This window comes from Marmota monax, unplaced genomic scaffold (genome assembly GCF_021218885.2).
Source record: "Marmota monax isolate L192 unplaced genomic scaffold, Marmota_monax_Labrador192_F-V1.1 WCK01_AAM20220418_F8-fsc00008, whole genome shotgun sequence".
In the NCBI taxonomy this organism is placed as follows: Eukaryota; Metazoa; Chordata; class Mammalia; order Rodentia; family Sciuridae; genus Marmota; species Marmota monax.
In genome coordinates this window covers 20715331-20739192 of record NW_026694432.1, presented here as the reverse complement: position 1 = coordinate 20739192, position 23862 = coordinate 20715331, and the positions used below count along the sequence as shown (strand labels likewise).

General features: G+C 51.9%; 1 protein-coding gene and 1 long non-coding RNA gene across 6 annotated transcripts in view; one reads left to right on the top strand and one right to left on the bottom strand.

Moving 5' to 3' along the window:
• Window positions 1-4473: 4473 nt before the first annotated feature.
• LOC124075410 (uncharacterized) lies at window positions 4474-6587 on the bottom strand. The gene is made up of 3 exons (XR_006846030.2): window positions 6273-6587; window positions 5993-6160; window positions 4474-5692 (listed from the first exon to the last, which is right to left on the bottom strand). It is a non-coding gene; the product is annotated as an uncharacterized LOC124075410 (long non-coding RNA).
• Window positions 6588-6848: 261 nt separating this feature from the next.
• Window positions 6849-23862, top strand: part of Rps6ka1 (ribosomal protein S6 kinase A1) — a 41272-nt gene continuing 24258 nt past the window's right edge. Inside the window, exons 1-4 of one of the 5 annotated variants that reach the window (XM_046468835.2) lie at window positions 6849-6993; window positions 15033-15077; window positions 23235-23351; window positions 23579-23660. In XM_046468835.2, coding sequence (XP_046324791.1) covers window positions 6931-6993; window positions 15033-15077; window positions 23235-23351; window positions 23579-23660 — 307 coding nt within the window. In that variant the 5' untranslated portion in view covers window positions 6849-6930. Of the gene's footprint in view, window positions 6994-15032; window positions 15078-20428; window positions 20612-20892; window positions 20973-22203; window positions 22425-23234; window positions 23352-23578; window positions 23661-23862 lie in introns of those variants that run through there. The other 4 variants (XM_046468838.2, XM_046468836.2, XM_046468837.2 and 1 more) reach the window with 4 other exon arrangements.

Here is a 23862-nt window from a genome sequence, read left to right as displayed (position 1 = left end):
TGGTGAGAAAGAAGCATAGACCATACGTAAACGGAGCGTGGCTGTGTTCCAATAAAACTTTATTTATGGATCCTGAAATTCAATTCTATACAATTTTCACATGTCATGAAATATTCTTCTTTTGATTTTTGAAATTATTTGAAAATTGTAAAAGCATTCTTGTTTTGCAAGCATATAAAAGCAGTAGGCCAGCTTTGGCCTGTGGACTGGGTTCTGCCTGCCTCTACCCTGGAGAGCAGAAACCCTCTTGTCTGCTCCTTGGGTATATCCTTGGTGCCTAGGACAGTGCCCAGCATGTGACTAGTGCCCAGTACTTGTTGATGACCACCTGCTATATTTTCTACCCCTTCTAACTCCAATTCTAATTCCATCTCTTCTTGCTATGGGGTTCTCTCTCCTGTCACCTCCTCTCCTCTCTAACTGGCAGCAGCAAAATTCTGCCTCACCCATCTCCAGGTCAATGTCAATGACACTTCCCCCTGCAGAAGCCCACTGGCCAATTCTACCACCTACTCTCCTCCACCCACTGCAGCCCTGGGACATTCTGCGTACAGGTTTCTGTTCCTCCTCTTCCTCTCTCATCCTTTCTTTGACCTCATTCTTTACCAGCTCTGTGATCACGGTCATGAGAGTTTCTCCAAGCCACAGCCTCTTCTCTTCATCCCACATCAACGGAGAATTTGCCCAGTGAACCCGACCTCAGGTTCCTGTTCTTTCCCTCATTTGCAGGGGGAAAAATATGGAGGGAAGGAAGAGCCTTTGATTGCTACCTACCATTCACAGTGAGCATGTATCATGTGACAGGCACAGCACAGCTATTTTATTGCCTGATCTCACGTAATACTCATAACCACCCCTAGTTAACAGATGCAGAAACTGAGGCTCAGAGCTAAGAGGTGGCAGAGCAGGGATTAGAGCTCAGATTTGTGCAGTTCCATCCACAAGGAAATCTTTTCTCTTTTTAAAAATATTTTCAATTGTAGATGGACACAATACCTTTATTTTGTTTATTTTTATGTGGTGCTAAGGATGGAACCCAGTACCTCATATACCCAAGGCAAACGCTCCACCACTGAGCTATAACCCCGGTCCCACAAGGAGATCTTGACCTGCTGCGATGTGTCAGGTGCTCCAGGCAGACAGCAGTAAACCAAGTAGACAGGTCCTGCTTTGTGCAGCTTTGTAAATCCTGTAGGGAATCCAACAGGTGAATATGTGAGATGGTTGCTGGATGACAGGCAGGCCATGGGTAGGAAAAAAACACCCCGGGAGATGGTGTCCATGGAGAGCTTCTGTAGAGATAGTCAAGAATGTTCTTCCTGAAGAGGTGACATTGGAGCAGAGGTATGAATGAAGTGAGGGGGTGAACTCTGAGAGCTGGAGAAAGAATGTTCCAGGTGGGGGGCACTGCAGGAGCAAAGCCTGGGTTGGGGGCTTATGGGACATGTGCAGTGAGCAGCAAGTGCGCCTGGTGGCAGGACAGAGAGGACAAGGTTGAGGTGGGAGAGGATGTGCAGAGGGAGCAGGGGCCAGTCCTGGGGGGCTTTGCAGCCATGGCAAAGGCTTCGGGTTTTATTAGTAGTGTGATAGGGAAGCTGCAGGAGGGTTGCCCCATCCCTCAGACCTAGCCGTCACCCTGTCACTGTGTCCCACTGTGAACACTGAGTACCTCTGATCCCCTTCTGGAATTAGTGTGGTAAAGTGGTAAGAACACTGACTTCGAGGTCTGAGAACTGGGTTCTCACTGCAATACTTACCTGCTGTCTGATCCGACCACAGGCAATCCCCTTCCTCTCTGAGCCTCAGTTTTTTCATCTGAAAAGTGGTAACAGTAATTTCTGTCTCATGGCCTTGTTGAGGTGATTTGATGAGCTCTTGCCCATGATACTCAGCTTCAGGCAGGCCACACAGTTCTCTCAGCCCTCATGGTACTGATGATTATCACTTAAATGAGTATTTAAATACTCAGCCCGGTTCTGGCATATTGTAATCTTTTTTCTTTTTTTGCACTAGGGATTGAACCCAGGGATGCTTAACCACCACTGAATCACATCCCCAGCCCTTTTTACTTTTTATTTAGAGACAGGGTCTCGCTAAGTTGCTTAGGGCCTGGCGCCAAGTTGCTGAGGCTAGCTTTGAACTCATGATCCTTCTGCCTCAGCCAGCCTCCCTCCTGAGCTGCTGGGATTACAGGTATGCACTACCATGCCCGGCCATAGTATAATCACTTTTTAAAGGTAACTACCACTGTGATTATTCACCTTACCATGTCCCACCTGCTGCTAGGAGACATGTAGGGTCCCAAGACCCTCTTCTACTGAGAGGCCAAGAAAGAATAGTAATGACAGACTGGATGCCTGGGGTGGAGCCCATTCAGACCCTGTGCTCTTGAACTCTACTGCATATATGCCCAGGCTGCAGCACAGGGACCCAGACTTGGCCCTCTGCCCCTGCTCCCTGCTCCTCACCTCTTCAACAGGTATAGATAATACACTCACTGTCCAGCAAGTCCTTTCATACTCATGAGTCACCATTTAACAAACACTTCAAGTAACCACCCAGAACAGCCTGTTCTAACCCCCAGTACTATCCCTATTATTAATATCCAGCACTCAGAGTGGAGCACCCCAGAACATGGGGTTAGAGCGCCTGGGTCAAACAGCTTCACTGTTTCTCAGCTGGGTGATGCTGGACATATCACTTAGCTTAGCGCTCTCTGTCTCTCTCTCTCTCTCTCTCTCTCTCTCTCTCTCTCTCTGTGTGTGTGTGTGTGTGTGTGTTTTGCTGGGGATGGAAACCAGGGCCTTGTCCATGCTAAGCATGCATTCACCCACTGAGCTACACCCTTATCCCCAATTCTATCTTATTCTCTTTGAGCACCTATGTGCTGGCAAGACAATGAGGAGCCAGGAAGTACTACCCTCTCAGAGCTCAGTCTAATAGAAAAGCCAGATGTTAATCAAGGAATCACATAAAAGCATGTAAAAGCACAACTACCAGAAGCATCGTGGAGAAGTATTTATTGCTTTGGGTCTGTGTAACAGGGGGGTGAGGGAAGATATCCTGTAGGAAGTAACTGTGGAGGAGAGGAGTATCATGTGCAAAGGGCCTGTGGCTGGAGAATAAAAGGAAAGTCAGTGTGGCTGAAGCCTAGAGATCTGGGTCGTGTGATCTCAGCCGAGCCGAGCTAAAGCAGTGGCAGCACTTTGAAGGCTATGACTTTCTCTTTGTAGCTTTCTGCTGACTTGCCCAGGTGCCTCAGATATAGCCCTCTAGTATATGGGCTCCTCTATGACCCACTTTCTCTCCAACATCCTTGGAGAGAGGGGACTTAGGAGGTGAAATGTGAAATTCATAAAGTTGAAAGCACAATCAACTACTCAGTCCCTAAGTGAGATGAAGTGTTTGACAGGGAGATTTCTATGAGAGGGGGAAGGAAGAGGGTCAGGGCCCTAGGAGTGAAGGCAGGTCCACTCCAGCTTTCCCCAAAGCCTCCTGTACTGCTGCCCATTCAGCTGGCCTCCCTCACCAGCCCGCTGCCCTCATTCTCTGGGTCTCCATGTCTCCTCCTCTGTAAGTATCACTTAAATAAGGCTGGCTGCAAGATGGACATTTGGCACGTGTGTGCAATCTCCTTGAAGCCCTGAGTAGGATTACCAGACTAAACAAAACACAGGACCAGCTGGGTGTGATGGTGCACTCCTGTATCCCAGCTCCTTGGGAAGCTGAGGCAGGATTAAAAGTTTGAGGCCAACAGGAGCAACTCAGCAAAACTCTGTCTCAAAATAAAAAGAGCTGGGGGTGTAGCTCAGTGGTAGAGTGCTTGTTAGAATGTGTTAAGGCCCTGGGTTCATCCCTAGTACTGTGAAAAACAAACAAGCCCCCAACCAGGATATCCAATTAAATTTGGGTATTCACAAAAACAACCGATAATTATGTAGTCAAAGTATGTCCAAGTAGTACAATTGGAGGCCTGAGCAGCAGGGGTCAGAGCACCACAAACTGTCACCAGGCAACTGAAGTGCTGTCTGTAACTGATGGTCATGTACAGGTCCAGGATGCCTTCAGTTTAGACCTCACTTTTCCTAACTGGCAGATGGAGCCAGACTCTGGTAGTCTTTTAGCTCTTGCCTTTTCTAGCTGTGTGACCTTGGCAGGACCCCGAGAATGAAAGGCTTACCTTCTCTGTCCTCATTGTCCTCATCTGTACACCAGCTTCCTAATGTTGTTACAAGGATTGTATTATACAGGAAAAGAGCTTAGAACAGTGCCTGATACACAGTCAGTGCTATGTTAGAGTTGGCTATATGGCTGTAATTAGAATGAAGGCAAACTCCATGTGAGCAAGGACCATGTATTTATTAATTTGTTCATTTATTTGGTCCAGGGGCACTTAACCACTGAGCCACATCCCAGTTTTTTTTTTTTTTGTTTTTTTTTTTAATTTGTTATTTTGAGTCTTGGTAAGTTACTAAGGCTGGACTTGAACTTGTGATCCTCCTGCCTCAGCCTCTCAACTTGTTGGTATTACAGGCATGGGACACCACACCTGGCTAAGGACCTTGTTTTATTCATTGCTATATCCTCAGCATCTAGAAGAAGGCCTGGTTTATAAGAGGAGGACTTGATGTGTAATTAATAGCCATAAATAATTTGTTGAATTAAAAGGAATTTAGTTCTTACTGTATACCTGAGACACTGGGATCATTAATTCCTATTTCACACAGGAGAAAACTGAGTTCACAGACACAAAATGAGTTTCCCAATCTTTTTTTAAAATTTTAATTAATTAATTAATTAATTTTTGTATTACAATTCTTAATACACTATTATTTATCATATCTCTGATTATATATAAGGTATGTTGACACCAAATTCACATCTTCATACGACTTTCCCAATCTTGAGGGGGCAGAGCCAGGGTTCAAATCTGGATTCATTGGGTTCTAAAGTCCTTTCCACTCAAAATTCACATTAGGTCCGTTCAACAGTGCAGGGGTGGGGGTGGGGGGGGTCCTATCCTGGGGACAAGGAATAAGAGCATATGGATTGGGGAGAAATCATTATCCACTTTGATTTTTTAAAATTTATTTTTATTTTCATTCATTTATATTTTTTAGTGGTGCTGGAGATTGAACCCAGGACCTCATGCATGCCGGGCAGCACTCAACCACTGAGCTACAGCCCTAGCACCACTTTGATTTTTCTTTTTTTTTTGGGGGGGGGGGAGGGTGGTGCTGGGGATTAAACCCAGGCCTTGTACATGCAAGGCAAGCACTCTACCAACTGAGCTATATCCCCAGCCTCCACTTTGATTTTTTTAATCCCTAGTGTGCTCTTGACCTGCTGGTAAGTGGCTTCATCCTTCTGAGCCTCTGGCTTAGTTTCATGATTTGCAAACCATATGGTGGTAGGCCAGGTAGGTGGCATATGCCTATAATCCCAGTGACTCAGGAGTCTGAGGCAGGAGGATTGCAAGTTTAAGTTTGAGGCCAGCCTCTCCAACTTGGTGAGACCCTATCTCAAAATAAAAATAAAAAGGGTTGGGTGTATACCTCAGGGTTTTAAGAGCCTCTGAGTTCAATCCCAGTACAAAACAACAACAACAAACACCCAAAAAACTAGATGGTGGTGAGGATTCAAGGAAATCACACGTGGAGTGAAGCTCAATGGTAGAACTTGCTTCCCATGCCTAGAACCAGAGCAAAAAAAAAAAAAAAAAAAAAAAACAGGATATCACCTGTTGGTGGAACCTCGCCTTTTTGTTGTTTTGGTGCTGGAAGGAGCCCTAGGGCACTGCTAGGCAAGCTCTCCACCACTGAGCTATACCCTAGGCCCACAGGAGGCTGTTGATAAACATTCCCTTCCCTCCCCCCTGCCTTGGAGCAGCTTTGCACACAACTGACCAAAAGTCTATGCCTGTGAAACCCGCAAACCCATTCTTCTGCTCCCTCACATGTGAATAAGTCAGGTCACACCTGGACCCCAAGACCTTTTTATGTGGAGGCTGAATCTCTCCAGGGCGATTCCTGGTCGTATACTCCAAGTCCCAGCAAGCACCGACTGATCCTGGAAGGCTGGACCCTGGACCCTGCTTTCCTCCCAGAGCAGGAGGCTCAGACCAGCCTGAGCAGGGTCTGCAGCTGAAGAGATGTCAGACCTGGGTTGAAAGGAGCTCCCTCAAGTGACAGGGCACAACACTTTGCAAAAAATGCACATTAAGAAATCACCCGGAGGGTGCTCTGAGTCTTGACAGAAGAGGAAGAGCCTACCTGAGGCTGGGGCACGGAGCTCACCTGGAGATCCCAGTGCGGGCTTCCGTGTTGGGCAGGAACTTGTAGAGGGGATGGGGACTGTAGAGGGCTTGGTGGGGTGTGGGCCTAAGAAGGGCAGGGTCCAGGCTCCTTTCAAGTCTCCGCCTGGATCAGACTCAGGACACCCTGTGAATGTAGGTGGGTGGGGACATGGGCTTCCTCCTTGTTGGAGGAAGGAACATCTGGGTTGGGATTCCCAACGAGCTGAGTGCAGGAGAGCGGTGGCACCAGAGGGGTCTGCGCAGGGGACAAGCCAGGGGAGGGAAGAACCAGCAGGGCCTCTCGTGGGCGGAGCCGAGTGAGGGCCAGGGGCTCGAGGTGGAGGCGGGGCCCGGCTCCGAGGGGCGGGGGCGGGGGTCCGCTCCGGGAATGCCGCGCCGCGGGGGCTAGGGCGGGGCTTCATCAGCCCCGCCCCCACGCAGGTAGCCAATGGGCGCGGCGGCGCCGGGTGACGGAGGGAGCCGAAGTGCGAGTGCCGCGGCAGCGGCGGACGGCCCAGCCAGAGCGAGGGGCTCGGGGGCGCGCGGGGCTCGGGGCGCTGAGCTAGGGAACCCGGGGCCCGGAGGAAGCGCAGCCGGGGTCGCCGGAGGAGCGCGGGCGGCCCGGCGGCGGCGCAATGCCGCTCGCCCAGCTCAAGGAGCCCTGGCCGCTCATGGAGCTGGTGCCGCTGGACCCGGAGGTGAGTGAGCGGGGCGGGGGACGGGCGCCGGCGGCCGGCGAGCCCGGATCCGCACAGGGGCGGGGCGGCTCGCGGCGCCGCTGCAGCCCGGCGGACGCCCGCGAGGGCGCGAGTGCCCTCCGATCTCTTGCCCACTATCGGGCTCCACCCCCGTGTGCCCCGGGTGTGCGTGTGCAGAGGACAGTTCTGCCGAACGCTGAGTAGCTCCCTTCCTTAGCCAGGAGAGCTGATCCCTTGGGGCACTGAGATCTGGTCCCCTTCACCCCACACTCCTAGGACCCGGCATCTTTTGGGAGCTGTCGCGCTCTCTCCATTAGTGCAAATGGGCAGGGCTTGGGTCAGATGTCTTTGATTCTAATAGAGACAAGGATCATGGGACCCCCACTTATCCCTGTGCCCTCTCACAAGAGCTCCCCTTGTTTCTCTGCTGCTGATTCTAGAAGGGTTGTCCCTCTGGACCCCCGGCAGTTGTGGAATGTGGGATGACAGTACCCCTCTGGGACTGGGATTCCTGTTTCCTTGTGCCCTGAGGCCACAGCCAGAGGACACCTGTGTCACTCACCCCAGAATGTGGAGAAGGGAGGGGAAGGCCCTTAGACCTTTGAAGATTATTCCTGGAGGGGGAAGACCTTGTGTCTGCCTCCTTCCCTGTGGAAGGGTTGAGCCCTTGGGGAGTGAGGCTTCTGCCACCCAGTCTCTACTAGTGGCAGTTCCTGTCCTCTGAGGGAGGGGTAAGGGTGCTTAGGGCCAGGTCCTAAGCATTCAGAAGGCCAGTTTTTCCTTTACTTTGTGACCCCAGGATCAAGGTCAAGCCTGGAACCATCAAGCTGAAAACTTTCCCTCATGCTAGGCAGGAGGCAGGTGATACTCCAAGTTTAGGGGAGCCATTGGGGGTATGCAAAGAGGATTGGATACCTCAATTGACCCAGGATCCTGATTTGAGCCCCTGGTGCTTGCATCTGTCCCCTCCTCTATTCTCCCACCTGGGGCAGCCACAGTGTGTCCTGCCTCTCAGAACCACAGATGAAGATCAGGGTAAGGACCCCAAGTCCCCAGCACCCAGAGTGTGCTGCCCCTTTAAAGGGATGGCCAACACAGGCTATTGGAGGGTGGGCGAGGCAGGATTAGGTAACCAACCTGAAGGCGCAATTTGGAGTAAATTGCTCTGGGATCCCTGCCATGGGGTTTTTACAGGCCCTACAAGGCTGCTCAGAGGTTCTCTCGCTGACTCACCCTCCAAGGTGAGGAACACTGCCCTCTGCGGCCCCTCTTCTCCCTACCACACGCACAGTAGGACTGTGGCACAAGGGCCTTGGGGGGTGCTCAAAGGCAGGTTCCTTTGCCCAGGCAGGCCCCTGCAACCTGGGCCTGGAGAGAATGTAGAGCTGAGCGGGAAGGGCTAGGGAAGAACTTCACCCTGCAACTTCCCTTGGGTTCTCCTAGCAGGGAAGGTACAACCCGGGATTCTTGGTCCAGGAAATCACTTCCTGCTTCTCTTTGGAAAATCCTGAGGCAAGGACTAGCTTCACCAGGGGGCCCAGTATAATCCAGAAACTCCTCTAAGTTTGAGTACTACTCTACCTGAATTCTGTGAGAGAAGACTGGTGAATTCCTGAGAATGGGGGGGATGCTTTCTCCAAGAGTGTCACCCTGGAAATGCTGTGTGACCCTCAGTCAGTCCTCAGCTTGTCTGGACCTCTGTTTCTGCAGTGGCAAGAGCTGGGTTCAAGCTCTGTTCTCTGGGCCTGAGAGGGTGCAGACAGAGCTCTGCGCACTGCCGCCTGTCTCCCTCCCCCGGTTCATGGGGGTGCCAGGCGACTGGGTGTTATTGTTTGAGTAACAGGAGCCACGGGGCAGCCAGGGTGCCGGTTCCTCTGTTCTGACTGGAGAACAGGGCTTCGCTGTTCTCTTAGCCCAGGTGACATGTAAGCGATACAGTGGCCTGACCTGCAGGTACAGGCGCCATTGCTGGTGGCTCCTGGCCAGGAAAGAGGCAGGTGAGGGGCTGGTGGGGCCATTTGGCAGAGGCCTGGGATCTGGACTGTCCCACCCTCCCTGTGATACTACCGAAAATGAGGTACTGGGAGGCAGGGCCTGGCCGAGGGTCCGGCCCAGGCGGAGAAAACTCATTGAAAGTGTAGTTGAGGAGTCCTCCTGGGCTTTCCCTGGCCCTCCTGAAAGTAGTAGCCTTGTCCCCAGGCCTGGTTCTGCTACCTACAAAGCTTTACTATCTGCCACCCACCCTGCTTTACCTGTGTCACCTTATTTTAATTCTCACAATAATTTCTTAAGTTGGGGAATTCACCCCATTTTCAGATGGGACAACGGGACTTGGACAGCAGAACTGGCACATGAATTAATGTCAGGGCCAGAATTGGAACCCAGATTTCCTGCTGTCTTTCGCCAAGTTGGGGGAGTCAAGGATGGGGATGGGCTGGGTTCAAACCAACCCAGGTGGACAGTATTCCAAGAGTGCCTCCGGATGTTGGCAGACTGTCCTCCTCCGCAGGGCCCTTGTCCAGCCTTTGCTGAGGGCTGGCAGTGCCCTGGCACCTGGCCCCCAGCCTCCGGCCATTCAGAGGGCTGCCAGTGCTGGGCTCAGAACCCAGCTCCTGGGGCTGCTTCCTGACTCTGGGGCACGTGCTGCTGTCTTTCTCCATCTGTTGCCCGGCTTCTCTTGACATTGCCCTGAGTCCCTCTCCCCTAGACAGAGCTGCTTGGGTGGGAAGGAGGAATGTCTGTTGGAAGCCATCTCTGATCTCTTGAAAGGGTTGAGGGGGTGCAGTGGTCTGGGGGTCCTGGGCAGCTGTCCTCATGAGTGCTCTCTGAAGAAAAGGGAGGAGAGTGAATTTCCAGCCTCTAAGAGGCCCAATGGCCTTCCCTGTACTAGGCTTTTTTAGACAGTGTCCTACACTCAGGGTCAACATCATTGTCCCCATTCACTTATTCATTCAGCACTTAGGTGACAAGTACTGTTACCATTCGAAGTAATAGAGGGCAGCTGTCAATACAACAGACCTGCCCTCATGGTACAGAGGAGGAACAGAGGATCTGAAAAGTGATGTAACAGACCCAAGGTCAGAGTAAGTGGCTGGTAGTTCCAAAATGAGTGGCCAAGTCTTGATGGCTGCACAGTTGTGTTCTTCCCACCATCCCAAGTGGCAATCAGGCCAGAAGGACAGGTGGCCCTGGCCTTCTAGGACCCAGGCTCTCCTGCGGTCCTCTCAGTACCACTCAGTCCTTTCTCTAGAGCTGCCATCTCCCCTCTAGAGACCTGTGTATCAGCTCTTTGAGGCTTGGAGTCCCATGAAGATGGCAGCCAGGCCAGAGACCAAGCCAGATGGCCTGGAGGAGGGTCCCCTGAATCATCCAGGCCAAATGCTTAAGAAATCTACAAATTCTGTTATACCTACATCCTTTTCCCATCCCTTGTTGTCAGGAATCTCACCTTGCAGCTACATGACTTTGGGTTATGGTCCCATGGCTGCTGCCTTGTAGCTGAGGGACCTCAGGTAAGTCCCTTAACTCTAAATTTGATCTGAAAAATGGGAGTAATGCAACCTGCTCTGGCCTATTTGCTCTTGTTGCTGAGTTGACTTTTCATTTGACAAACTACATGCTGGACCCTGGCTAGGTACGAAGGAGCTGACGATGGAGAGGCCATGATCACTTTGTGAGTTAACCTGCAGTGTGCTCAGTGCATAGAGGAGCGAGGGAAGAACTTGAGACTGTGTGGTCAGAGGAGGTGGCACCAGAATTTAGTCCTGAAGCTGGGTGGTGGTGCACACATCTGTATTCCCAGTGACTCAGGAGGCTGAGGCAGCCTCAGTAACAAATAAATAGGGATGGGGATGTAGCTCAATGGTACAGCACTCCTTTCAATTCCCTGTACCATTAAAAAAAAAAAAAAAATCAGTCCTGGAAGAAGCCCAGGAGTTTGCCAAAGTGAGAAGGCAGAAAGGGTTTTCTTTATAGAGTGAGCCACTATACAAATGCTTGGGGGTGTAAAACACAGTTTTGCTAAAAATTAGGACCCAATAATAACAATTGCTTGTTTGTAGACCAATTACGTGCTAGTGTATATATTTATAGGCATTATTTCATTTATTTCTAGCATCCACCTGATGAAATACGTTACTTTTATCTGTATTTCACAGATGAGGAAACAAGCCCTAAGAAATGCAGTGACCATCTTACCTTCTTAGGCTCTAGCAGATGGTAGAACCAGGATTTGAATCCACAAGGTCGGGTTCTAGAACCACTCCCCCACACACCTTTTTTTTGTGTGTGTGTGAAGTGGGGATTGAACCCAGGGCCTTGTGCATGTGAGGCAAGCACTCTACCAACCGAGCTATATCCCCAGCCCCCACAATATCTTTATTTTATTTATTTATTTTCATGTGGTGCTGAGGCTCGAACCCAGTGCCTCACATGTGCTAGGCAAGTGCTCTACCACTGAGCCACGGCCCTAGCCGCCCCCCCACCCCCTTTTTCTGTTGTTTTTACTGCAGATTGAACCTGTGGATGCTTTGCCACTGAACTATATCCCCAGATATTTTTATTTATTTTTTATTTTGACACAGAGCCTCACTAAATTTGCTGAGGCTGGTCTCTAACTTGTGATCCTCCAGCCTCAGTCTTCCAAGTTGCTGGGATTAAAGGCCTGTGTCACCACGCCTGGCATGCTAGGCAAGTGTTCAACCACTGAACTCCATCCCCAGCCCTTTTAATTTTCTTTTTATTTTGAGACAGAGTCTCACTAAATTGCTCAGGTTGACCTTGAATTTGCGATCCTCCTGCCTCAGCTTTCCAAGTGTCTGGGATTACAGGTGTGCACCACCATGCCCAGCTAGAACCTGCATTCTTTTTTTTTTTGGTGGAAATTTTTATTTTTTCCACTTTTTTATTGGTACATTATGGTTGTACATGATGATGGGATTTGTTGTTACATATACATGTGCACAAATAACAATATAATTCCCCCCTCCCTCCCTTCCTCCCACCTCTTTGTCCCTTTCCTCTGCTGATCTCTTGGATTTCATGAGATCCACCCCACACCTTTTTATCCCTTTTTCCCTCTCTAAGCTTCCTCATAAGAGAAAACAGGATCCATGACCTTCTGCGTTTGACTTATTTTGCTGAACATGATGGTCTCTAGTTCTATCCGTTTTTCTGCAAATGACATGATTTTCTTTTTCTTTATGCTGAGTAAAACTCTATGTGTATATATATACCACATTTCTTTATCCATGCATCCATTGGTGGACACCTAGGCTGATTCCATAGTTTGCTATTGTGAGTTGTGCTGCATGTATCACTGCAGCATGGTGACTTTAATTCTTTAGGATAAATACCAAGGAGTGGTATGGCTGGGTCCTATGGTGGTTCCCTGCCTAGTCTTTTGAGGAACCTACATATTGATTTCCATAGTGGTTGTACTAATTTTAATCCCACCAACAGTGTTGAATGTTTCTTTTCTCCACATCCTCTCCAGCATTTATTATTTGTAATCTTGATGGCTGCCTTTCTGGCTGGTGTGAGATGAAATCTCATTTTAGTTTTGATTTGCATTTTCTTAATTGCTAATGCTGTTAGCAATTAAGGAAATGCAATTTTTTATATATATTTGTTGACCATTTATATTTCTTCTTTTGAGAAGTGTCTGTTTAATTCATTTGTCCATTTATTAATTGGGTTATTTGGTTTTTGGTGTTAAGTTTTTTGATATATTATATATATATATATATATATATATATATATATATATATATATACACACACACACACACACACACACACATACATGCATATATTCAGTTAGAAGAATACCTAGCAAAGATTTTCTCCCATTCTGTGGGTAGAACCCATATTCTTTTTTTTTTTATAATTGTAGATGGACAGAATGCCTTTATTTTGTCTATTCGTTATGACAGACCTTTTTTGCATATTTTTCATTTAGAGACAGGGTCTCACTGAGTTACTTAGGACTTCACTAAATTGCCGAGGCTGATCCTCCTGCCTCTGAGCCGCTGGGATCACACATTTTTTTTTTTTTTTTGTACTGGGGATTGAACTCAGGGCCACTCAACCAATGAGCCACTTCCCCAGCCCTTCTTTGTATTTTATTTAGAGACAGGGTCTCACTGAGTTGCTCAGCACTTCACTTTTGTTGAGGCTGGCTTTGAACTTGTGATCCTCCTGCCTCAGCCTCCTGAGCAGCTGGGGTTACAGGTGTGGGCCACTGCTCCTGGCAGAACCCACATTTTTAATCATTGTATGGACAGTTGGAGATGATGACTTTGAATTTCACGCGAAGAAGCATGAATTTTTATTCTCCAGGCAACAAAGTCTTTATTTTCTGTCACAGAAATATTTGAGGCCTGGTCCATTGAAGAGTCTCAGTAACTATTGGGTGACTGTGTTAAGTGAAAAGGTCACACTTGATTTTGGGGATGATAAAGGTTCAGAGTGGAGCGGGCCAGGCAGGGGGCTGGTGGGTAAGCAGTTGTGATCATCTGTGGGATGATTCCTGTGTCAAGACTGGAAAGGCAGACCTGGGGAGGGACAGGGCAACTCAGGGAGGGTGCGGAAACAAACAAACAAAAAGAAGAGTCTAGAATGCTGGGTGAGTTGGAACCCAGCCTACAAATGCAAGCCTGCCCCACTCTATGCCCTGGGTTCTGATCAACCTGTCCCTTCTCCCTAGGCTGCTGGGAGGTGATGGGGTATATGTGTAGGGACCAGAACACTTGGCCCTGGGGAGGATTTAGAGGCATTAAAGGAGCTCAGGGGAGGAAGGATGTCCTAGGAGCTGCAAGGGGTACTGCTCCAGGGCAGGGAGGTTATGTAATGGGCAAAGCACAGCTGTGACTGCTGCTGTCAAGCAAGGCCACAGCTGCCCTGTGGACCCAGCTCCAGGCTCCAAAGTCCTGCCCTGCCCTAGGCCAAGTCTTCCTAGCTACTGGGATCCTACCGCCTGCCTCATAGCACTCGCCATGCCAGGAGGGCTGAGGACAGTTCCTTCAGGCCCAGGAAGGTAGTGTTCCCCAGCTCACCTCACACAGTAAACAGATGGCCTGGTTTGGTACACCCCAGTGTGCCCCGTGTGAGGGTGAAATCTAGAAAAGCCAGCGCTGCCCAGGGTGAACTTCAGGTTTCCCACCGATAGCTGCCTTGGGAGCGAGGGGAGTCTCTGCAACAGACTTCTTTGAGTACCTCTTGGATTTTGGACAAGATTTGGAATCCTTGCTTTTCAGTGGTGTGACCTTAGGTGCCATCATTAACCCCCATTTGAGCCTCAATTTCCTCTTCTGCTAGTGGGGCCAGGACCTACCTCCTGGAGCTGTGGTGAGGATTAAATGGAGCCACAGGTGTGAGGCACTGAGCCCAGCCTGGCATGTGGCAGGAGCTCGGAGGAGCAGCTGTTGTCACCAAGATCTCCTCTCTGCCCTCTCTGGACTCCCCGTTTATTAGGAAGGGCAGGCCCTGGAGTAAACAGTCCCTTCAGTGTGACAAGTGGTACAGTGAAGGAATGCAGGGGGATGGGGGAGGCAGCCATCACTCTGCCTGATGAGGAGGGAGGGGTCCCAGTCGCCACCTCTGGGCTGGACACTTGCCCAGACTTTGTCTCTTTCCACCCTGGCGGCAACTCTGGAGATCTGGGTAACCAACCCCACACTACAGATTGGGAAACTGAGACCTCTTGCCGCTGGTTGCAGTCTCTCTTGGCAGAGCCCGGGCCACATAGGCCTCTTCCTTCTCCCTGGGAGCTGAGTCTTGGAAGATGAGGTGTTTGTTAGGTGGAGAGCAGGGGAAGGCATGCAGCCCCTGAGATTGTTCTGCCAGGGTCGTGAGGGACTGTTGACAGAGGACTTGGTTCCTGTGTCCTCACTGCGGAAGCACAGGTCGAGGGGACCCACCCAGAACTCCTACTCCACTCCATGGCCTCCCTGATTCTTGGGACCACCAAGGATGAGGCGCCTCTTCCTCCACTCAGGTGAGTTCTCACAATGCCTCCCCGTCTCCCTTCTTTTTTCCAGAATGGACAGGCCTCAGGGGAAGAAGCTGGACTTCAGCTGTCCAAGGTGAGGACCAGGGCCTGTGGCCTGGGCTAGGGACTGTGGGAGTTCTGTTTGTGTGGCTCTGGGGAGAGAGGCCTGCCCTTGCTCCACCTGAGAGGAGGGCCCTGTCTCGCCCCTCTGCCCAGTTCAGCCTTCCTTCTCTCATCCCTCCTAATCCTCAAGCAGCCCTGGGCATAGAACTCACTTGTTCCAACCTCCCTGTGACATGAGGGGGTCACAGCCCAGAAAGGTTAGGAGCAGGATCCAGCCTGGGACTCTGGCTACCTGTCACCCCGGCCAGGGCACTTCCTGGATTTATTTACTTAGGGAATTTGGGTCACTCTAAGGAGAGAGCCTACACAGTGATGGGAGAGGCTCAGACACTGTGCTGATCTCCGGGGCCTGGGGGAGTGGCTCCTCTGGCTCCCACCTGGCTGAGGCCCATTTCCTCTCCCCTGCTGTCTCTGCTTCCCGGCTCCTTCCAGAGCTCCTTAGACCCTGCTCCTGGTTCTTGTATTGCCAGAACTGCCAGAGGCTGGTTCCTGTTGTGTAACCTTGGGTAGGTCCCTTGTTCCCTTTGGGCCTTGGCTATCTCTGTAGTGGGAAGGACCATACCCAACTCATAGGTAGCTCTGGGTCAAGGGAGGCAGCTGCGGAGTGATTTTGGAAGCCCCCTGGGCTGGGGCAGAACATGGGCAAACCTGGATTCTAGACTCAGTGTATCCCCCACCATTTGCCCAGAAGCTCCTCTCTTGAGTCTCAGTGTGGGAGTCCGTAAGTTGGGAAAAATAGTACCTTTCTCACAGGAGTGATGTGGAGGACAAATGGGGTGGTGACTACCTGGTCCCCCCCAGGGGGCATCAGCACCCTTGGTGTGAATGCCTTGAGTGTTGCTCAGCCCCACTTCCTGTGAGAAGCCCCACCTTCCTGGCCTGGGTCTGCCCATCTACTATAGGCTTGACCTTTGAGATGGAGTTGGGGTTGGTCTGGTGTTTACCTTGACTCAGCTTCCTAAGATAAGGTATTTGAGCTGGTGGGGTGGGGCAGGATGAGAGAAGGAGGTTCCCACCCCCTCCACTGTTGGTTACTGTGACAACAGCCAGCAGAGAGGCCAGTGAGCAGTATGGTCTGGGCTCCTTGGTTTATCATTTTAAAATCAATTTTTTTTTTTTACTGTAGATGGACATATTTTATTTACTTATTTTTATGTGGTACTGAGGATCGAACCCAGCGCCTCACATGTGCTTGACAAGTGATCTGCCACTGAGCCACCACTCCAGCCCCCACCCCTTGGTCTGGAGATGCCTCTCCCACAGAGTAGCTACTCCTAATTACCTAAAATAAAATAAAAGGGCTGTAGGTCCTGGTGGAGAGCCAGAAGTTCAGACCTTGGGGCTGAGTTTCTTGGTTGCAGGGGATTTTGCAGTCTTTGAGGAGCTTGTGGTGAATGCAGCTTCTCACCCCAAGAATTGGAAGGGTAGGCTTGGTGGTGCATACTTGGAATCCCAGCAACTTAGGAGGCTGAGGCAGGAAAATCACAAGTTCAAGGCAAACCTGGGTAACTGAGTGAGACCCTGTCTTAGAATTAAAAAGTGAAAATGGCTGGAGGTGTAGCTCAATGGTAGAGCACCCCTGGGTTAAATCCCTAGTACAAAAGTCAGAGAGGCTGATTGAGAGGAAGGAGGAGGTTTCCCAGGCAGGTAACCTCTACTGGCTCCCCATCTCCCCATCCTGTGATTTCTGCTAAAGAGGAGGAGCACCGGGTATCTGACCCCAATGCCACCATCCCTGGGTGTCTACATATCCATCTCTTGTTCCAGCCACCAGTATCCCACTGCCCACTTCCAGGCTTACTACACCAGGGGGCGCTCAACCTGTGATCAGTCCCTCATCACTGCAGTAGAAGGAACTGGCAATGGGCCAGTTTATCCTTCATCAGAAATTTAGTGTACCTTGTTATGACACTGGGAGACCCCAAAGTGAAGTCAACATCCCCCAGCCTCAGGGAGCTCCTGGTCTTGGAGAGAGGGTGGAAACAGGAGAACTGTGTGGTGGGTGCTAGGGTGCAGCAGGAACACGGTTGTGGGCATACACAACCTCCATTCCATGTCCACTAGAGACATATACCACCTTCCAGGTGCCCATTTTTCTCTTGGTGGCAAGATGTGATGAGCACATCGTAGCCCCAGTTGGTGGCCTCTGAGCTTAGGGCTGAGAGTGTACCAGACAGATGGTCACTGCTATGTGTGGCAGAGGAAGAAGAATTGGGTGGACTCTTGGGCACCTGGCCACTTCCCTGCAGAGATAGCATTTGGCCAGGCTTTGGACGGCAGGATCTGAGCAGCAGGGCCTTCCAAATGGAGAAGAAGCAGGGGAGGGGACTTGGAAGTCAGAGATTCTGAGTTCAGATTCCTGCCCCCATGTCTCCATTTGCCTTGTGACCTGGGACAAAGTAACTTGCTCCTGCAAGGCTTGGATCTTTTCCAATAGAAGCAATGTGGAGCTTACCTCTCAGGGCCACCTGGAAGAGGAAATGTGATATGTATAAATTAAGGTATCCAACTGGGATGGGGATGTGGCTCAAGGGGTAGCGCACTTGCCTGGCATGCGTGCGGCCCGGGTTCGATCCTCAGCACCACATACAAACAAAGATGTTGTGTCCGCCGATAACTAAAAAATAAATATTAAAAAAAAAAAGTATCCAACAATGTTTCTAGAATAATATTGGTGTCTAATGCTTGCTTATTTTGTTTATTTCAGGCAGAGGGGAATTTGGGTTTTAGCAGTGAGGGTGTAAACAGCTGGTGCAGAGCATGTACTCCCTGGATCTCTTCAGCACCTGGGTGCACCTGGTATCTTCAGGCACACAGGGTTCCCACTCTCCTTCCCTCTCTTCCTGGGCATGGACTGGGCACCCCAGGCCCTCTCCTCTGGTCATCTCCGGAGCTGGACCCCTTTGAAGTGCCTGCCCTGCTATTTTGAGAACTGAATGTCTCCCCCCTCCCCTCCTCTCTTCCTGTTTATGAAACCCTGATCCCTCCGGATCCCTCATGCGCCCCTGGCCAGAGCTTAGGCAGGATGTGACTGTGGACTTTGGGGAGCCTTGGGCACCCTCAGGTGTTGGGAGGAACTTCCCTTGGACCAGCCACAGCAGGTCAGCCCACCCGCTCAGCACTGGGACCAGTGCCTGGATTCTGCCCCTTCTTCTTGCCCAGCGGAGATTCTGCGGCAGTCAGATCAACTAAACCAGGGAGAACTTCTGTTTAAAATGTCTCTTTGTCTCCACGGCTCATTTTGCTTCTACAAACAACCTTCTAGAAATAACCTTCTGAGCATGGAATGTGTAATTTGAAACTTCATTTTACAGAGGAGGAAACCGAGGTTCAGACAGGGAAAGAAAGAGATTTGCCTGGGAGCACCTAGCTAGTGAGGAGCCAGTTCCTTCTCTACCAGGGCTGTCTCCCCTCCACACCCTGCTTTCTGCCTGGTCAACAATCTTTCTCTGTACCCAACTACACTGTCCTGTCTCTAGAAGATCTACCCAGACCCCGCCCTTGGCTCTGGGCGTCCACAGCACCTTGACTGCAGCTCTGGGGCAGGGTAATTGTGTTTTGTTATCTTATTTCTTTTCTGAGCTGCCAGAGGTCAAGGCCTGGGTTGCCTTAGCATCTGCTGCCTTCTAGTGTCTGGTTCCTGCCTGAACAGAGCAGGGGCCAGGAACTATCAGGGACCTCCACAGTTGGGTAGGCAGTTTGGCCTTACAAGAGGGGCTGTGGTGAGAGGTTAAGAGCGCAGGCTTTGGAAGCAGTCAGGCTTTGGTTTCACTCTTACTTCTTGGCCTTGCTAGCCATGTGACCTTGAGCAAGTCACTTTCTCTCCTAGTCTAGTTTTCTCATCTCTAAAATGGGGATGATGATATCTCCCTTTGGAACTGAGACATGGGCTCTTAACCCCAGTGCCAAGCATACGTTTGGTGGAATTCACATCAGCAAAAGTTGAAAGATAGAATGGGCAGGGGACCTGAATGCTCAGGGACAGGAGTCTCAGTTCTCATTATCATTGACCCCAAGTCCGGTGCCTGGGAACTGGGGGCCCTCTCACCTGTCCAGAGGCATGCTGTTAGACAGAGCTGGAGACATCTGCCCCACTAGAAAGGGGAGCACCTGGGAGGCCCTGCAGATCCCTGCCAGCGGAGGAAGAACTGCTGGTGTCTGTTAGGGCGGGGATTATCAGGTGGGCTTGACCATAGTAGAGGGAGGCCAAGCATGAAGACCTTACGGACTGGGGATCTGCCTGTGCGCTCTCCCCTTCTCTCCCAGCTGCCCTGTGGGAGGAAGTAAATAAAGAGGAAGTGTGTACAGCGGAGACAAGGCAGAAACCCAGGGGTATGGGCTGGTGGCTGGCCCTTCCTCCGCCACCAGCGGCCTTAGGCCCCCCACACCCTTCAGCAGAGGCAGTGCCGAGACTGTTTCCTTCCTCTTGCCCCTTCTGGTACCCCATAGCCACAGAAGTGCTTTCCCTGCTTCTGAGGGTTGAAGGGAGTTGGGGGCCCTGAATTGGCACTGGCATTAGACCAGGGGACTCTGGGTGTCCAGGCTGCCCTGCCTGAGGAAGCAACAGGGCCTCTAAGGGAAGATCTTTCACAAGCCTGTAGGCCATCACCGCAGACTGTTTGTTATCAGAGGCCCAGCGAGCCTGGGGAAGGGGAAGTCCGCCCGAGGGCGGGGGAGCGTGTTTCTCTGCAGGGGATGGCTGTGGAGAGGGTTTCCGATCATCACTGAGTGTATCTGTCAGTTCCTGTGGGTGTACTGGTGTGAGGATGAGGTGAAGCCACATGGGAAGGGGCTGGGCCCACTCCACCTCCAGCCTCGGAGGCCCACTCCTCCTCGTAGCCCTCTGTGAGGTCCTGGCTGGAGTCTTCTTGCCCATCCCAGGGCCTAGGACTGGCAGGCGTCTTCAGGGCACCTGATGGGGCAGGGCCAGGCATGGTGGCATCTGTTCTGTGGGCTGCTGTTCTGGGTGGCCACAGCTGGGGCAAGCCAGTGCCTACACTGTCTGCTGGGCAGTCGGGCTCCAGCCTTTCCAACTGCTGTCCAACGTGCTCTTGGGGGCCTCCAGGTGCATGTTTGTGGGTACTGGGAGCCCACTGTGTCACCACCTCATTGCCTTGTGACTTCTGTCTGTGACCCTGTCGCCCTCATTAGGGTCAGAGGAGACAGGGAGGGACATACCCTTGGGCTGTCCCTGGGTTATAAGCTTGGGGTCTGCAGTATCCTCTCCTCAGCAGAGGCTCCTGACCTAACTGCTGTCCCTCCTCCTTACCAAGGGGGAAGTGAGAAGGAGGGGGGCCAGGGACCCTGCCTTCTGGGCCAAGAACACTAAAAAAAAAGCAGAAGTAAGAGGAGTAGCGGGGCCCTCTGGCCACTGCTGGAGCCCCACCATGCAGACCCCAGCAGATTTCCCCAGGGTTGAGAGAGACCTGGTCTCCTGTCCCAGGAAGGTGAGCAGAAGGGTGGCCTGCCTCCAGTAGTATCTGTCACCATGTCTTTGAGCAAGGAGTAAGTTTGGGGATGGCTCTGTCCCTTGGGGTTTCCGGGTGGCTGCCTCTGTCCCCAGGGAGTGTTCTCTGTCGGAGACAGCCTGGCAAGGTAGAGGCGCAGGTCTCAGGGTGGGTGGCCAGGGATTGCTGTGTGGTCTTGGCCCATCTCAGCCCCTCCCTGAGCTAGGCTTTCTGCCTGTCCCAGCAGAAGGTTATGCTCAGGGGCCTGATTAGCATGCGGCTTCTTTTTGTGGAGGTGGGGGGTGGAGGGGTTGTTACACCAACTCCTTTGTCCATCAGGTACAGTCTGCCAAAGATAGGGTTGAGTCTGAGGGTCAAGACCTGGAGCGGGAAGTCTCAGACTGGCCCTAGGTCTGAAGGTGAGAGTGGGCAGGGAGCAGCTCTGACCGACTTACCTGCCCGCCCTTTGCTGGTACTGGGGGCTGTGGACCCCAGGCCAGGCAGGAGCCAGAGGAGGGTTGGGTCCATGCTGGCTCTGCCACTGCTTTGCTCTGAACCTGGGAGTTACTCTCCTCTGGGCCTGAACTTCATATTCCTGAAAAAGGGGTATTTGGGATCTTTGGATGGGAGTCAAAGCTATCAGATTCTACTCAGGAGATGGCCCTCTTGGCCACTACCTTAGTCATGGGTCTCTCTCAGGCCCTGGAATATGAGGAAAAAAACTAGGGTGGACTGGTTTGTGGACTTGATGGCAGAGCGCTTGCCTAGCATGTGTGAGGCACCACATATGAATAAATAAAATAAAGGTCCATCAACAACTAAAAAAAAAACCTAGGGAAATGGAATACCTCAGAGATTGTCTGACACAGATGCTGGGCTGCTCTCCTGAGTGCTGGGCCCTGTAGGTTGTATCCTCTCATCCCTTTCCCCACCCCCAGGCACACCATCAAGAACCCACAGCTCTGCCCTTAATCTTTTGGGGATCCTGCCTTGTGCCTGCCTGAGTCTGCCCTGGGTATCTGTCAGTCTGTGTGGGCCTCGTGATGGATGCTTCTCTGCTGTGCAACCTGTCTGTGTGTGTGAGTTCCTGTCTCTGTTCTCTGTGTGATAAGTACCTCTTCAGTTGGGTACATGCCACATGTTGGGTGCCTATTGGGTTTGTGTTCCCTTCTGTCTTTTGGGTCTGTGTCCCCTTTTGCCTCTGCATGTTGGATGCTAGTCTCTCCACCTCTGTTAGATATGAGTTCCTCTTGCCTCTGCCTGATAGGTACATGACTCCCTCCTGTCTCTGCCTGTTGGGTGTGTGTCCTCAACACATCCCTGCCTGCTGAGCCTGTGCGCCTTCCTGCCCCTGCCTGTTGGATGCCAGTCTTTATCTGTCTCCACCTGTTGGGTGTCTCTTTATCTGCCTGTACACGTTAGGTGTCTGACTGTGCCTGTTGGGTACCTTTTGCTTCAGCAGCTGTGTTGGCATGGGGCTTTCCCTTTGTGGGCATTCAGGGAATATCAAGGAGGGCCAGAGGGCAGCCCTCAGGCACTGGGGAGAGGGGAAGAGAGGGAACATGGGGAGGGTGGAGGCCCTGGGCTGGGAAACCACAGGCCCTGAATGATTGGCTGCCCTGGGCCGGCTCAGCCCCTGCGCCCTCATCCTGCACATCCGCCTTGGGGCCGACCACCTCTGCAGCAGCCCCGGAGGCTGCTTGTCCCTGCCATGGTGCTGTGGCCCTGCTGGGCGGATGGAGCAGGATCCCAAGCCGCCCCGATTGCGGCTCTGGGCCCTGCTCCCTTGGCTGCCCAGGAAGCAGCGGCCCAGGATCGGCCAGACCTCTCTGCCTGCCCATGGCCCTGGCTCTGGTCCCCAGCGGGACTTGGTAAGTGTGTCCGGATATCTAGTCCTGGCCTGGTTGTGGCCCTTGGAACAGGTGCCCAGGCAGCTGGTTTGGCTTAAGCTGCTTTGGGCTCCTCTGGCCCAGGTCCGTCCCTTCTGGGGGACCAGCCCTGCCTAGACTTGCTTATTGGGGAATTGTTGAGGCTTTTTGGAGCTTCAGGGCAAGACCAGCTGATAGAACAGTAGGACCTGATGAGGGGTTCCTAGAGGTTTGTCGGGGGGATGTTCGGGTAAGTAAGGCATAGATTCTCTGGCCTAACTCCCACCTGCCCCACACAGGCATTTACTGGGTTGAGGGGGATATCTGGATGACTCTGGGTCTCCGTGTGTCTTAGCCCTGTCCATTCAGCCAGAGGATCCCCTCATCTCAGGAACAGAGGCCCAGCTCTGCCTCCCCATTATGAGAACAAACCCCACTTCCTATTGTGGCAAAACCAAAACAGCAGGGGGAGGGGAGCCCCACAGGGCGGACTGGGGCAGGTCCTTCGCCTCAGCCTGAGTCGGGTTGGCTTGGTCTGGCCTGGCTGGGCCTGGCCTGGCCAGCCTGGCTGGGCCTGGGCACCTTTTTGAGCCTAAGCAGGCCAGAACATCAGGAGTGATAGGAGCAGTGACTCTCCTGGGCTTGCACCACCTGGTGGTTTGACCTGCCCAGCCTTAAACCCTGTTATATTGATGATCCTGAGGCTCCCTGACCAGGGGTGGCCTATTGGATTTGATGAATTCTGGGGGAAATGACTTGGCTGGGGATATACCCTGTGCTACTGCTGGTCTACCCACTCTCTCCCTCCATCAGGATGAGGGCATCCTCAAGGAGATCTCCATCACACACCACGTTAAGGCTGGCTCCGAGAAGGCCGACCCATCCCATTTTGAGCTCCTCAAGGTTCTGGGCCAGGGATCTTTTGGCAAAGTGAGTCATGAGCCCATGTCTGGGAGGGCAGCATTGGTTACGTCAGAGGTGGGGGTCAGGGTCACCTTGGGGTCCAGAGGCTCTGAGGGCAAGTGTGAAAGGTCACCTGGGTACCCAGGAAAAGGTCAGTGTGGGACCCAGAGAAGCAAGAGGACAGCATAGGACAGAGCTGGTGGCTTCAGCCCCCTTCCAGCTTCTCCCTGGCTTTTCCTCCTCTGCCCTCTCAGGTCTTCCTAGTGCGCAAGGTCACCCGGCCAGACAGTGGGCACCTGTATGCCATGAAGGTGCTAAAGAAGGCAACATTGAAAGGTAAGAGGGTCTCATGGGGCTTGGGTGGGATGAGGGAGGCAGCTCCATCTTCAGGAGCACCCAGCACGAAGGTGGAGAAACAGGCCTACTCTCAGCCGCCCCTGCCCTCAGGCCCCCCTCCCAAGCCAAGTGAAGGTGGCTGGCTGAAGGCTCATGTCTAGAGTGGTATTTGGTTGAATGCAGCCTGCTTGTGGCAGGGTGA